The sequence below is a fragment of the Mchenga conophoros genome, linkage group LG20 (genome assembly GCF_057382185.1).
Source record: "Mchenga conophoros isolate Kocher_MC1m ecotype Shallow Benthic linkage group LG20, M_conophoros_male_GT1.1, whole genome shotgun sequence".
Taxonomy (NCBI): domain Eukaryota; kingdom Metazoa; phylum Chordata; class Actinopteri; order Cichliformes; family Cichlidae; genus Mchenga; species Mchenga conophoros.
The window spans coordinates 36,465,761-36,479,952 of NC_140545.1; the positions used below are offsets into that span (position 1 = coordinate 36,465,761).

Consider the following 14,192-nt stretch of genomic DNA (forward strand, 5'->3'; position numbering starts at 1 on the left):
GTCCCTGTGACACTGCACCAAAGAAGTCAATACAAATCATTAGTGGATGAAGCAAAAAGAAGCATAACACTGGGCACGGCCATATTTAGGTTTTTTCTGCATTTTATTGAGTAAAAATTATATATGCTGCTATAGAAAGTACACAAAAATACAGCAATGTTTTCCTCTAATAAAATAAAGTGTAAAAATGTTTTTTTTGGCTTTTTCATAGAAGATTTATAAAAAGGTAAAAGAAAAAATTTCAATGGGATTATAGGTCACACACAGGCGTCCTCACTTTTCATAAAAAAAACATCAATAACTTCTTATTAATACGAGCTACTCTGCACTAGAACATTAGAAAGCGAGCTTTATACTGTGTTAATATAAACTATCATATAAAATGTTTAAAAAAACCTTTTTTTTGTTTTCCAGCAAAAACATTCAACGAGTTCAGCAGTTATTAATGAAGCATGTAAACATGAAGCTTTTGGTTTGTGAAAGGTCGTTCAACTCAGGAAAAAGATCCTGGCGGCACTTGAAGTGACTTTTGAAGCACCACATCTGTAAAAGAGCCTGAAAGTCAAAAAGGGTCTTTACAAAGACTTGTGCATTTTTCAAAATAAGATGCAGTTCTTAGTCAAATGTGAGTTAAAACACTTGTAAACCTTTCTATCGATACAGTACACATGAAGTTCCAGTGATAAAATAGAAGCTGTTTATACAGAGAGCAGACGGCTACAGCATGTGCTCACAGACGTGATGGTGTAGGAGGTAATACCCGTTCACTTTGGTTTGGTGACGGCCTTAAAACAGCATTTCAAAGTGTTCCAGTTAACAAAAAACCAACAAGTGTTTCAGGACTGCTACCCATAGATGGCGCTGTGTGGGGGCCGCGCTGAAACACGCTTCACCTGCGTCGCAGTGGCGTGGAACTTCTTTTGGGAAATCGACGATCTAGAATAAAGTAGTCACGAGAGTTCACATCATCTCAGAAACACGGATTTGGCTGAAACGTCCTTATCAGAAGGGCAGCAACAGAGAGCGCTAAGGACTCTAAAACACACGTTCTCCACACAGACCAGGAAACAGCACCGCGAGATGGTTTCTCGTTACGTTTTCTGGAAACATCGTCGATGAACAGCAGTTGTGACCTTTCACAGCCGAGGCGTGGTCACCAGTGTTTCTCCCTCTCGGTGGAATAGGAAGAGCTGTGAGGCCGCACACTAACGCTCAGAGACTCGCAGCCTTTCCTGGATTCTAATAAAATGGCATCTGCCTGTTACAGTAACAAAACATCTACAGTAGCACAAACGTCATGACTGCATTCATCAGCTGTCTGCAGACATTAACAGAAGATGAGCCCCTCCCTGCCTTTCAGTTTTTGTCTTTCTGCATCAGCTTGTTTCAAGTATCCAAAGAGATACTGAAGAGATCGCCGTGACAACATCCTGAGCGCGCCCACATCACGCTCGCTACAAACTCAAAATAAAACGCATTTCTTTATACACCTGTTCAACCTTTGACCTAAACGCTTGTTTTTAAGGCTCTCTCCTTCCTGACAAGCACAGTCTGCTCTGATTGGTCAGTTTATGTGATAAAGTGATACTTTTTTAACCACCTCTATAAAAAGGAGCTGTGAGGACTCTCTGTGGCCTGCTCCGATTGGTCGGATTCATCCGGAGCTTGTTACATATGTAACCAGCAGACTTTTCTGTGACTTTTAACTTTGTATCCAAGCCATTGTTTAGCATTTGTTGTTCAAAATATTTTTACATTCAAATATCACTGATGAGAATACTGATTCAGTCAGGTGACATCGCTGTTATGCCTCCAGAGTATTAGCTCTGAATTTAGAAAGCTTTACTTTGGTGTAAATAGCTTCCTATTTGTTCCCTTTTTTGAAATGTACACGAATGTTTAATTAGCTCTATGAAGTTTTTGGCTGTATTAAAACATTCAAACACCATTTACCACCAAACTAACACTAAACTAACTTCTTCTTTTGTCATTTATTTGAGCGTTCCTGACTACGCACCGGTTTAACGGCTGTCACACCAGCGAGTTACGTGGTGACAGAGAAAAGTCTGGACTGGCGTGTGAGGCAGTTCAGCAGCAGTGTTTTCTTTGGGTTCGACTTTGCAAACCTTTAACATGCAAAAACCCTTGAACAGACTGAAAGTCAGAGGAACAACGAAAAAGTAAAATACAGCCACTTGAAACTAGTGTGCTAATATAAAAAGGAGTAAACAAAAGTACTTTTATTTCCTAAAATCAACAAAGTCTATCAATATAAAGTGATCTAAATATAAAGCTAAATCCCGTCTCATGTTTCCAGGTTAGCTTCAGGTCAGTAGCTTATACCGATCAACTTCCCCAATGAGGGTTTCTTAGTTTGGTCCTTTAAAAACATCCTGCAGCAGTTTTACTGTCGAGTGCACTCACAAAGTTTGGACCAGAAGCCACAGCATCATTACGGCGGACTGACCTCGGCGGGTAAAACAGGAACAGGACGTCAGCTCCGCCTTTGGTTCAAGTCACTTTTAAAGTGTTTTTGTTTGAGATTGAAAGCTCGCTACTACGCCGTTCTCCATCTTCTAAAACTTCTAGGTGTTATCTTAAAAACGATGCCTTCCAAGAGCGTTTAAATGAAGCTAAAATCCTATTAAAGTCACGCTACAGTCCTAATGTTAACAAAGCAAAGGCATGGGTGTCATCGTTCCCTTTTAACTCCCCGATGAATGGCGAATCGCCCTACTGGCCTCCTTACCCATCTCACCTTTGCTCACCTGACTAGACTCCGCCCCCTCTGTTTCCAGGGCAGCCGACGTCTTTCTCTAAGCTGTGAATCTGTGTTAGTGTGTGTTATGTGGATCTAAGGCAGAATCCAGGCAGCATCTCGAACCGTTTCCCCGCCGCGCTGACGTTTTGTCAAACCGGCCATTTGCCTTCCAAAATGTCCGACGGAGGGGAGGAAACGGCTGGCTGCTGACGGTTCTTGATAAAAAAGCTGGTGTGTGTGTGTTTGCTGGTGATGGCGGCTTTCTTCTTATTCACAGGCAAAGTAGTCTTTGAGTGGAGCGAACAGATGCCTGATGACGGGGACGCTCCAAGACCGGCCCAGGAGCTTCTGCCGGGCGCCGCGACCCATGTTGGACACGTCAGTGTAGTGGACGGGGAAACCAAAAATCCTGCAGAGGGGAGAAGACCAACCGGCTGAAGATGGTATATTTAAAGTTTTTGTGCACAGTGAGAAAGAAGACCGAGCGAATGCCGGTGTCGTCAGCACGTTAGCTGGGATGCATCGCACTGGACCCTTTCACAGTGTAACTGCCAAAAGCAGCAGCGCGAGTGTTGTCCGCTCACCTCTCCAGCTCGGTGCACCACAGGATGTCCTCCTTCCCGTTCATCAGCACGGGGAAGTGCTGGTCTTTCCCCTGTTTGATGGAGTTGGAGCGAGTAGTGATGGTGCGCACCTTTCCAAACTACGAGACAACAGACGCGTCGTCAGTCTAGCACACAAAACCTGCACGTGAAAACGTTTCTTTTCACGGTGTACGTGACCAACCTTTGCCACTCGGCCGTGATCCAGACAGTCCTGCAGCTGTAGCTTGTCCATCCCTGAGGCGCACAGGGGCCTGAAGCACAGGAGAGATCACACTGTTCACTCCGTCTGCCCTCACAATGCCGGGCGAGTTTCTGATGAAGCATCTGCTCACCTGTTCATCCCCGGCAGGTTTCCCCAGAAGTATCGAGCGCGGTGAGCAGCAGAGACCTCGATGGCATCAATCATCACAGGGTTACACTGCAAAGCAAGGTTGACAAATAACTGAATACATCCCATAATTACTCATGAACACACAGACGGGTTTTTACACCACATGTTCTCAGAGCCGTGAAAAATGATCCAGATCAGCAGACGGACATTTTTTTTAAATCTCAAAACATTTTTAAATATGTCGAGTAAATGATGTTTGTAAGCTCGTCACAGTAGGAAGGACCGAGGCGTCGTCTTTTCATCTTTAACGGAATCTTAACGTTGTTTAGACGTCCTGCAGATTCAGTTTTCAGGCTTGTGCAGGGAGCAAAGATGTTTCTTCCCGACGCTATCATCATCTGTATATTCAAGTTACTTGTTTTCTTATGTATTTGAGCTCTCAAACTTGTCCTGAATTTACACCCAAAACGTTTCCACTGCTCCTCCTGCTCGCGATCGTGGCTCAAGAGTTGGGAGTTCGCCTTGTAATCGGAAGGTTGCCGGTTCGAGCCCCGGCTCGGACAGTCTCGGTCGTTGTGTCCTTGGGCGAGACACTTCACCCGTTGCCTACTGGTGGTGGTCAGAGGGCCCGGTGGCGCCAGTGTCCGCAGCCTCGCCTCTGTCAGTGCGCCCCAGGGTGGCTGTGGCTGCAATGTAGCTGCCATCACCAGTGTGTGAATGTGTGTGTGACTGATTGTAGATTAAAGCGCTACACAAATCCAGGCCATTTACCATCTAACTGCCAGCTGAGTCTCAGGAGGTGTTAGCAGCACCAATGTTACGTCTGTAACTCACACCACAGACCAGGCATGTAAATCCACTTTTAATATCTACGGTCATAAATTAAAATAATTCAGCTCAGTTTCTGAGGATTTATATTCATATAATTTCACGATTTTGTGGCTCCCGGATCACTCGGAGTACGTCACTGAAACAAGGACACCATATGGACCAAATACACTACAACAGATTTCAGGGCAGTGGCTGTTTGACCATCTGAGACATGTTGAATCTACGTGGTACAAAAGTCCACCTGAACAGATGTGTGACTAACAAGCAGACGAAATGAACCAATGAGATTACCCCGCCGATGGATGGAGAAAGTGCCAGCAGGCAGGGGGCCTGGGGGTACCTCTGTTACATCTAACAATGCTGTGAATACAGCCATTCCCCAACTCTCTGTCAGTGGTACTCATGGCCATTGATCAGTGGGCTTTGATCAATGACCATGAGAATTAATGATCATGTAAATGACCTCCCAGCCCATTGTTCCTTCAGTGGGCTGGTTTCAGTCATTATGCAAATGTACTGTTCATAACAGCGGTCCCCAACCCCCGGGCCTCGGACCGGTACCGGTCCGTGAGTCGCTTGGTACCGGGCCGCGAGAGTTGAGGCTCAGGTGTGAAATGTATAGTTTTCAGGGTTTTTATCGGTTTTCAGCGTTATTTGGTTATCGTTTTTATCAATAACTCGGTTTTCCTGGGTCTTTTCACGTGTGTTATGAATAAATCTTCTTTTTTTCAGTACCGGTACTAGTTTTATTTTGTTGTATTTATCCGCAACACCTTAAAGGCCGGTCTGTGAAAATATTGTCGGGCACAAACCGGTCCGTGGCGCAAAAAAGGTTGGAGACCGGTGACTGGGGAAACCTGCAGTCAGCTGAGACTGAAGAAGTCACCTGATGATGATGACGTTCCCAACACTGACTGTTAGCATTGACAACCTGCTAGCTGCAAATAATCATGTGCAGTTCTTAAAGCAATACCAACTACATTTTTAAATCTTAATATATTAAGTAATCCAAAGTACAGGGAGTGCAGAATTATTAGGCAAATGAGTATTTTGTCCACATCATCCTCTTCATGCATGTTGTCTTACTCCAAGCTGTATAGGCTCGAAAGCCTACTACCAATTAAGCATATTAGGTGATGTGCATCTCTGTAATGAGAAGGGGTGTGGTCTAATGACATCAACACCCTATATCAGGTGTGCATAATTATTAGGCAACGTCCTTTCCTTTGGCAAAATGGGTCAAAAGAAGGACTTGACAGGCTCAGAAAAGTCAAGAATAGTGAGATATCTTGCAGAGGGATGCAGCAGTCTCAAACTTGCAAAGCTTCTGAAGCGTGATCATCGAACAATCAAGCGTTTCATTCAAAATAGTCAACAGGGTCGCAAGAAGCGTGTGGAAAAACCAAGGCGCAAAATAACTGCCCATGAACTGAGAAAAGTCAAGCGTGCAGCTGCCAAGATGCCACTTGCCACCAGTTTGGCCATATTTCAGAGCTGCAACATCACTGGAGTGCCCAAAAGCACAAGGTGTGCAATACTCAGAGACATGGCCAAGGTAAGAAAGGCTGAAAGACGACCACCACTGAACAAGACACACAAGCTGAAACGTCAAGACTGGGCCAAGAAATATCTCAAGACTGGTTTTTCTAAGGTTTTATGGACTGATGAAATGAGAGTGAGTCTTGATGGGCCAGATGGATGGGCCCGTGGCTGGATTGGTAAAGGGCAGAGAGCTCCAGTCCCACTCAGACGCCAGCAAGGTGGAGGTGGAGTACTGGTTTGGGCTGGTATCATCAAAGATGAGCTTGTGGGGCCTTTTCGGGTTGAGGATGGAGTCAAGCTCAACTCCCAGTCCTACTGCCAGTTTCTGGAAGACACCTTCTTCAAGCAGTGGTACAGGAAGAAGTCTGCATCCTTCAAGAAAAACATGATTTTCATGCAGGACAATGCTCCATCACACGCGTCCAAGTACTCCACAGCGTGGCTGGCAAGAAAGGGTATATATTGGTTTTTTGTTAAGTTGCCTAATAATTCTGCACAGTAATAGTCACCTGCACACACAGATATCCCCCTAAAATAGCTCAAACTAAAAACAAACTAAAAACTACTTCCAAAAACATTCAGCTTTGATATTAATGAGTTTTTTGGGTTCATTGAGAACATGGTTGTTGTTCAATAATAAAATTATTCCTCAAAAATACAACTTGCCTAATAATTCTGCACTCCCTGTATTCAGAATACGTTACTCACAGTGGGTAACTTAACAGAATATGACCAAACTACATTTTGGGGCATGTAATCTGTAATCCGTAGTGGAATACATTTCAACAACACTGCCTCCAGAAACCTGCAGCAATCAAACATGTCTGTCAGAACACACTTGTTGGAAATGTTGAGGAAGCAACTTTAAGCAGATTTCCTGAACTTTAACTCCATTTACTGCACAGGCCTGCTCTCCACCCATGTGACTGACCTCCAGGAACCGCGAGATGTCCCTCTTGTCGTTAATGGCCATGGCGACCACGTTCTCAAACATCCAGAAAAATGGGCGGTTCTCGCCGTCCTTGGGCTTGGCTTCGCTCAGAAGTCGATAAAACTCGAAGAACAACCTGCCCGTGCCTTCTGGAGAGACAAAAACCATCAACAGTCAAGAACGCTAAAATCGAACTAGGAATACGCAGGCAGATTATCGCTGCATCAGAAACAACCTTTAAAGAGTTAAACTATCACGCTGTGTGGCTTTAGTGCCTTTAAAAGAGTAGAAAATCACCAAAACACACGTTAAATATACCCAGAATGCACTCAGGGACTCACCGTACAGGCCCTTCCTGGCAGGATTGACGATGGAGAGGTCGTTGCAGGGACTTCCTCCGATCACCAGGTCAAACGGACCCCACTCCTGAATCTGAGCGAGATGACAAAATCAGACAGAACACAGTTCCTGTTTTCAATACGACAGGATGAGTTTAATGTTTCGGCCAATAAAAGAGTTGAAGTTTAAAACTAATCTGAATAAAAAGAGTGAAACAGCTGATTAAATAACGTTTAGGTAAACGTGAAGCAGCAGAGGGTACGATTGTCTGATTCGAAGGGTTGTGTCTCCCTGTGTTCATATGTGATGTTTACAATGATTATTAGAAAGAAAAGACTTTGCAAAGCTCCAGCTGATGCAACAGTCCAGTGCTGCCCAATATTCAGCGAATAAACGTTCATTATTAAAGAAGGAAGTCATCAACCGTTCCTGTTCTGAGGCTTGAACCTCGGAAGTTTGTCAATAATAAAAAGTGTAGAAACTTTATCCTCAACACGAACGCTGTTTAAACCGTCCTCTGAACACAACCGAGGAATAAGTGTGAAGAAGGGAACGTGACGCGGCGTGCCTCTTATGTACTTCCTGTTTTATTTTGGTAGTCCTGTGTTGCTTGTGCTTTGTCTTCAGTCTGACCTTCTCTCCTGATTCTACTTCTACATATATATATAGTCGACCTTAATCCTACAGAGAATGTGGTGATTTGATGGATAATTAAAGTCCGTCATATATCCACAAACACAACAAGCTGAAAGTCAGTGATGCTGCTCGGTTTGCAGTCCTGAACATCACGGCACAAGCAGGATTCTCTCTGATTGTGGAATAAAAGTATGAACATGTGTTTATAAGTTACACTTGTGTTTGAATCCTGCAGCTTATCACACATTTGATTTCCATGTGTGACGACTGCAAGTGTCCAGAGTGAGGACAGACTGAGGGAGCCACTGCTGCACATCATCTGTGAGGCTTTGCAGCCCTGATGATCCACCAGGACAAACTCAGCAGTGTGTGAGGAAGAGGAGGAGGAAGAGCCAGCAGCAGCTGACAGATGGAGAGAATAGACAGACTGTTCCCTGTTTGTGAAGGACTGCTAGGAAAGTTTAACAGAACTGTCTGTGCTGAATCAGTCTTATTAGGTAATGTTCACATAATGTGATCATCCCAGTGTTTCCAGTGTGGGAGAAAGTACTCAGAGTAATCAGGGCCTTCAAGTTACACACTATGAAAGGCAGCAACAAGTTTAATGTTCAGAAACCTAAAGTCTGTATCAGCAGCAGGATGGAGCTAAAATAAATGTTGGTTTCAGTTCTATGAAGCTTTGAGTATTTTGGATCAGTAGCTGCTGTGTTTGTTGCATCATATTGCTGTAACTGTTTATATGCTTTATATATTCTGAGCTAAGTTGATCTATAGTGTTACATCATATTCTATAAGGATGTTATGTGTTTGTAGACTTTCTGCCCAGTTTGACCCATTTAGCAGACGTCAGCCTGTTTAAGGCTCTGATGTCTATTCTGTGTGACTTAAAGAATAATATTTGTCTCTTATGTATAACACATCTGTATATGCACTGTCACAGATACTTGACAGGAAACATAAATAACTGCGACTTGAATCTTTGCTGAAGCTCAGTGTTTGACCCAGAGTTCAAACTCACTGCTGTAATAACTAATCATGATACATATAATAACTATAATATTGGCCATATTATATTTACATTACACAGTGAGATGACTTTAGTCTCATGAACAACATCAGCTGATTGTTATTTACTAACTAATCTTAAATGACTGTTCAGCCCAACAGCCTCAGATACTCAACTAATCAAAGTGATGTTATGACAAAAATGAATGACCAACAAAACATTTTTCTCCTTCATTTCTGTCACACAAAGCTGTATGTAACGTGTCTCGCGGTTAGTATCATGGTTGCTAGGCAACAACAGCACAACAAAGACTAGACCGACCATTTCACAGCCTCGCACTTCCAACCTTCTCGGTCTTCGGAGGACGCGGCCCACGTAGACCGCGAAGGCTGCGTCCTCCAAGGCTGCAGACCCTGAGCTGGGACACAGCCCGAGTGTCCGTATGAGGAGTGAGCTTAACTGTTCGGACTCTGTGTTTGTGATAAAGGTATTACATTAAACTCTGGGTTACTTACTGAAAGTTTCACTTCAGCCATATTTGACTATAATTGTTGAGGTAAATCCACAGAGAGCTAAAGCTTTATGTTAATGCTCAGATGATCAGATTTAAGATTCCAGATCAGACCATCTAAGATGTTTTTAACAATATTGGATTTTTTCAAATACTTGATGTAAACTGATGAAAATAAAGTTTTTATTTATTTGTGTAAATAACCTCTTGTAGCTGACTGGCACCAGCTTCACAGCCCAGCAGGGGGCAGCAGACTGATTCTGTTTCACTGGTTTTATTTCAGTCAGTTTGAGCTCGAACATCAGGCTGAAAATACAACAAAGCAGAAATTCGTTGTCCTGCTTACATTTTTCTTGGTGATGTTCCTCACATCGTGGACGTACTTGATCTTTCCTTCATGCCTGACGACGCCCACTGAGATGGAGTCCTCGCACACCTCCGATGCCACATACTGACCCACCTTAAAACCCAGATCTCTCAGGACCAGGTAGCCTGGAAACAAACATGCTCATCTTTACATAGGAACACACACACACACACACACACACACACACACACACACACACACACACACACACACACACACAGTAGCGGCTCTGAGCTCCTCGCCTGTCTCTCTGAGCCGGCCATCCTTCAGAGGAAACACATAACTTCACCTGTGACCACACCTGACCACGGGTGGGAATGTAGCCCGACCACTAAACTGACTGCTCTCAGCAGTCGGCATCCGTTAGGATCTGTTGCTGGTGTGTCGACCACCGCTGTTCTCCACCTCCACGTTGGACTGCAGCTGGTGACGGCAGTCCTGGTTCACCAGAACATGCAGCAGGTGGAGAATCTGTCCGTGAGCCGGTACGGTGACCAGAAGCAGGACCACCAGCTGCAGAACAACTTGGATGATTTGGAGTCAGTTTGCAGGACGGGAGACTCTCTGCAGAGGCGGCTGATTATTTATTTCAACAAAACACACCCTAAATATCTGCAGAGGGGAAAACGATGGTTTATTATTGAACCTAAGCCTGAGCTCGCCTTCATCCTCACCTGTGGCAATGCCGTCAAACAGGGACAGCACTCTGATTGGTCGTCTCTGCTCTGCAGGGACTGCTGGGTAAATCTTTGGCTTCTCCTGAAAGGCAAACAGAAAGCAACAGAAATGAGACCTGATGCTCAGCCGACGGGTCAGAAACCAAACGCAGCGTTCGTCCTGCTGCTCCCGCCGTGCACACGAGGGGCACAGAGCTACCCGTGTGATTTCATCAGGTGTGCTTTACAAGATCAGATAAAGACACGAAACATCTGAGAAGAAACTCACAAACTCCTGTCCGTTATCGTTGGCGAAGAACTCCTGCAGCTTGAGGCTCCAGTCGTGCCGTCGTTTGAGGACGCCGTACCGCAGCAGCGGCTGGCACATGTAGCATCGCCACGGGTCTAGATAGCGCGCCTGGTCGGACGCACCCGGGTCCACCAGGATGTCCAGACAGTCCACGCAGAAACACCTGGAGGGAGCAGGCGGAGAGGAGGTGAGCCGAGGGAGGGGCAAAGAGGGGAGATGGTGTTTCCTGTTCCTGTCCGTCGGACCTGCAGCAGTTCACGTTGCCGCAGAGCAGAACCTCTCGACCGCCGCAGCAAACGGTGCAGTAAGACTGGTAACCGTCGTCGTCGTACATGTAGGACATCTCCAGGTACACGTCCTGAATACACACAGGAAACCATTCATGACTTATTCAACCAGGAAGCCCCTTCAGATTAAAAGCTCGTTCGTGGCAGACCTGAGCAAACAGCACACTTTGTGTTAGGTAATGAAAGAGGAACAGAACAAATATGAAGCTCTCTGACCTTTAACCTCTCCTGGAGGGGACAAAAAGCTCTTTCTTCTTTTTAAATAAGGAAATCAAAGAGGGCGTCAGCTTCAGCGTTCGCAGCTGATTAATAAACGACATCTGGAATGATGACAGAGCAGGAGGAAGTCTCCACACGCTCTGTGGTCGAAGCCCCGACAGCTGCAGCTGAGTGTCGAGCTGCCGTTTTTCAGGGTAACCATTTATTCGACTGCGCGGCGCCACGTTGTTTTTTTCTCCTGGGAAAATCCCACGCTGCCCACACAGGAAGTAGAAATCATTTTGGCTCCCAGACTGTTTCGTTAATGGGAGTTACCAGTTTGCATGTTTGTAAGAATCAGATAATAGACACGGTGTAAATATTATCAGCGTTATTATCACTATCAGCAGTTTGATTTTCTAATCAGAAGGTTGCTGGTTCAATTCCCCGTCTGCTCCAGTCTGCATGCCAAATATCTTTGGGCAAGGCACTAGCCTGTGAGCGTTAGCTAGAAACCATGGATGAGTGTGTGAGCGGGGCAAGTGTTGTTGCTGCTGCTCACACTGAACCCAGAGCGTCTCAGCTTCGTATCTATTCTACTTTCAGACGTTCGTATGGTAATTACACCACGCCGCCGTCACTCAGCGCTTTAATCTGTTCAGCTGAGAACACCTTCATCATCATCATCATCATCATCAAAAGCGCCCCACTCTCACTCTGTTTACTACGGAGCGTTACTTCCTCTGACACAACCAGCTTTACGACTCCTGTCAAATACTGGCTTAAAGCCAACGTGTAGCCCAATGGCGATATTACAGGGTGTGTGTGTGTGAGTGTGTGTGTGTGTGTGTGTGTGTGTGAGTGTGTGTGTGTGTGTGTGTGTGAGTGTGTGCAGGGGGTTTTCATTAGTCCAAACAGATTTATAATTTATATGAAGACACTAATGCGGCAGTTTAATTTTACGAGCGTCTGGGTCATATGTATCGTTGACGAGTCCTCGCACGCCGTAGCCACTGGATCATGTGACGTGTGTCTGCCGCTCTACCTTGCATGTTGGGCACAAGCCTCCTTCAAACAGCGGGTGGAAGGTTGCACTCGTCTTCCCACAAGAGAGACAAAACTCTGCCAAAGACACACACAGAAAAACACAAAGATCAAAGTGGGATTTCCCTGCCAAGGATCACGAGTCACAAACACACAGGTGGGAATGTTTACCTTCGATACTTCTTTTATTCTTCAGAACTTCATTCACCATTTGTTCTGGCAGGAAAGCACAGGAGATGTAAAAATAGGAAAAGTGACATAAACTGCGAACTTTATACGACTCAACCAACATAAAGAACAAAAATAATTCAACTGAAAGCACAAACTGATAGATATGAGATCTGTGTTAGACAGAACAGCTGAGAATATCATCTCTAATAAATTGTTTCATTCTCAAAAACATAAAAGCTTGATTTTTCCAACATTATGCTTTAAGTGTAGTTTAGTCCTAATCACACACTTTATTGTTTGAATATGATTCTCTGAACTGGATATTTTTGTTCTCAATACACATTTACACATAAATGAGCCGAGATGTTGGGAGAGTTGCTCATTTCCAGCTCTTTATGTTTAACCTTGAACTCTACCAGAGTAGCTTTGCATGATTCAGATCATAATAATCCTTCTTTATTTAATACTGGGCCTCGAGGCAGCCCCTCAGTTCAGCCCCTGTCTAAAACGAGTTGTTTTAGCTCCTCCTGCTTTTGAAAGGCTGCAGTTTTGAGGAACTGGTGGGCGGGGTTTCCCTCTCTGTGACATCATAAGGATGCTGTAGTGTAAAAACTGTGATAAAACGGGTTCAGTGTGTCTCTGAGCACATCCTTGAAACATACAAATGTTAAATACATAACTTACACCAGATTTGCTGACATACATTTCTAAATTACATCCTCCACTTTGTGAGGGTTCACTGAGTTTAACCTTTGACCTTTTACCTCTGTTGCACAGCTCCTCGGGGGCGGCCTTGCTCTTACACAGGCTGAGTTTGGGCCGCTTTGCGCTGGGGAAGTACTCGCACAGGGACACGTCGAGGACGTGGTGCTCCAGAGGGTTACTGTCTGCGGACACATACAAACACACTTACATCCTGCAGCCTGTTTGGGATCAACAGTGAATGACAGTGTGGCTCTGCTGCCTTGCTCACTGGCACTGTGTGTGGGTTTCAGTCCTTCCTCTCCTTTGGGCAGGAAGCCCCCATTGGCCCAGTCCAGCATGGGTTTGACCTGGTCCTCTGGGCTATTCGACTTGCAGGGAGGAAACGTTTTCTCTGCTCGGATGCTCGCCATCTGAGGGGGAGACAGACGTTATCCTACCTGGGACGGACTGAGCACGTGCAGATTCAGGTGAAACCACGGTGACAGAAAGCATTTTACACACAGATGGGAAAAAGGATTCAGATGCTCCACACGGGCATTTAAGGCACGACAAGCCAGGCAGGCGACGCTTGACCAGTAAAATGTAAAACAGACTAAAGCAGGAGGGCGCTTTGGGTTCCTGTAAATTACTGCCGCCTGCGCCTGCAGGAGGAGCTCAGTTTGGCAGCAGCACGTCTGTAAAAGTTGGGACGGCTCAACAAAATCAAATCAAATCAAATCACTTTTATTGTAGCATCACATGTGCAGGTACATTGGTACAGCACATGTGAGTGAACTTCTTGTGTGCGAGCTTCACAAGCAACAGAGTTGTGCAAAATACAAGAATGTAAACGCTGAAAACCGAGAAGAGAAACAGCTGGAGGAAGATTTATCAGCTGGTCAGGTGACCCGTCAGCGCTGGGTCACATGATCGGGCAGAGCTTCACCAAGCTGCAGAAACTGAATCCTCACTGTGAACATGA

General features: G+C 45.1%; 1 protein-coding gene across 2 annotated transcripts in view; it reads right to left on the reverse strand.

The window, feature by feature from the left end:
• Positions 1 to 94: 94 nt before the first annotated feature.
• The window catches only part of LOC146551361 (DNA (cytosine-5)-methyltransferase 3B-like), a 39,177-nt gene continuing 25,079 nt past the window's right edge, over positions 95 to 14,192 (reverse strand). Inside the window, exons 9-22 of one of the 2 annotated variants that reach the window (XM_085260120.1) lie at positions 13,500 to 13,641; positions 13,291 to 13,413; positions 12,527 to 12,571; positions 12,357 to 12,433; positions 11,072 to 11,184; positions 10,806 to 10,989; positions 10,535 to 10,619; positions 9,840 to 9,985; positions 7,343 to 7,433; positions 7,002 to 7,147; positions 3,699 to 3,784; positions 3,548 to 3,617; positions 3,346 to 3,464; positions 95 to 3,170 (exon numbers count right to left, since the gene is read on the reverse strand). In XM_085260120.1, coding sequence (XP_085116246.1) covers positions 3,029 to 3,170; positions 3,346 to 3,464; positions 3,548 to 3,617; positions 3,699 to 3,784; positions 7,002 to 7,147; positions 7,343 to 7,433; positions 9,840 to 9,985; positions 10,535 to 10,619; positions 10,806 to 10,989; positions 11,072 to 11,184; positions 12,357 to 12,433; positions 12,527 to 12,571; positions 13,291 to 13,413; positions 13,500 to 13,641 — 1,569 coding nt within the window. In that variant the 3' untranslated portion in view covers positions 95 to 3,028. Of the gene's footprint in view, positions 3,171 to 3,345; positions 3,465 to 3,547; positions 3,618 to 3,698; positions 3,785 to 7,001; positions 7,151 to 7,342; positions 7,434 to 9,839; positions 9,986 to 10,534; positions 10,620 to 10,805; positions 10,990 to 11,071; positions 11,185 to 12,356; positions 12,434 to 12,526; positions 12,572 to 13,290; positions 13,414 to 13,499; positions 13,642 to 14,192 lie in introns of both variants that reach the window. The other variant, XM_085260119.1, reaches the window with a different exon arrangement.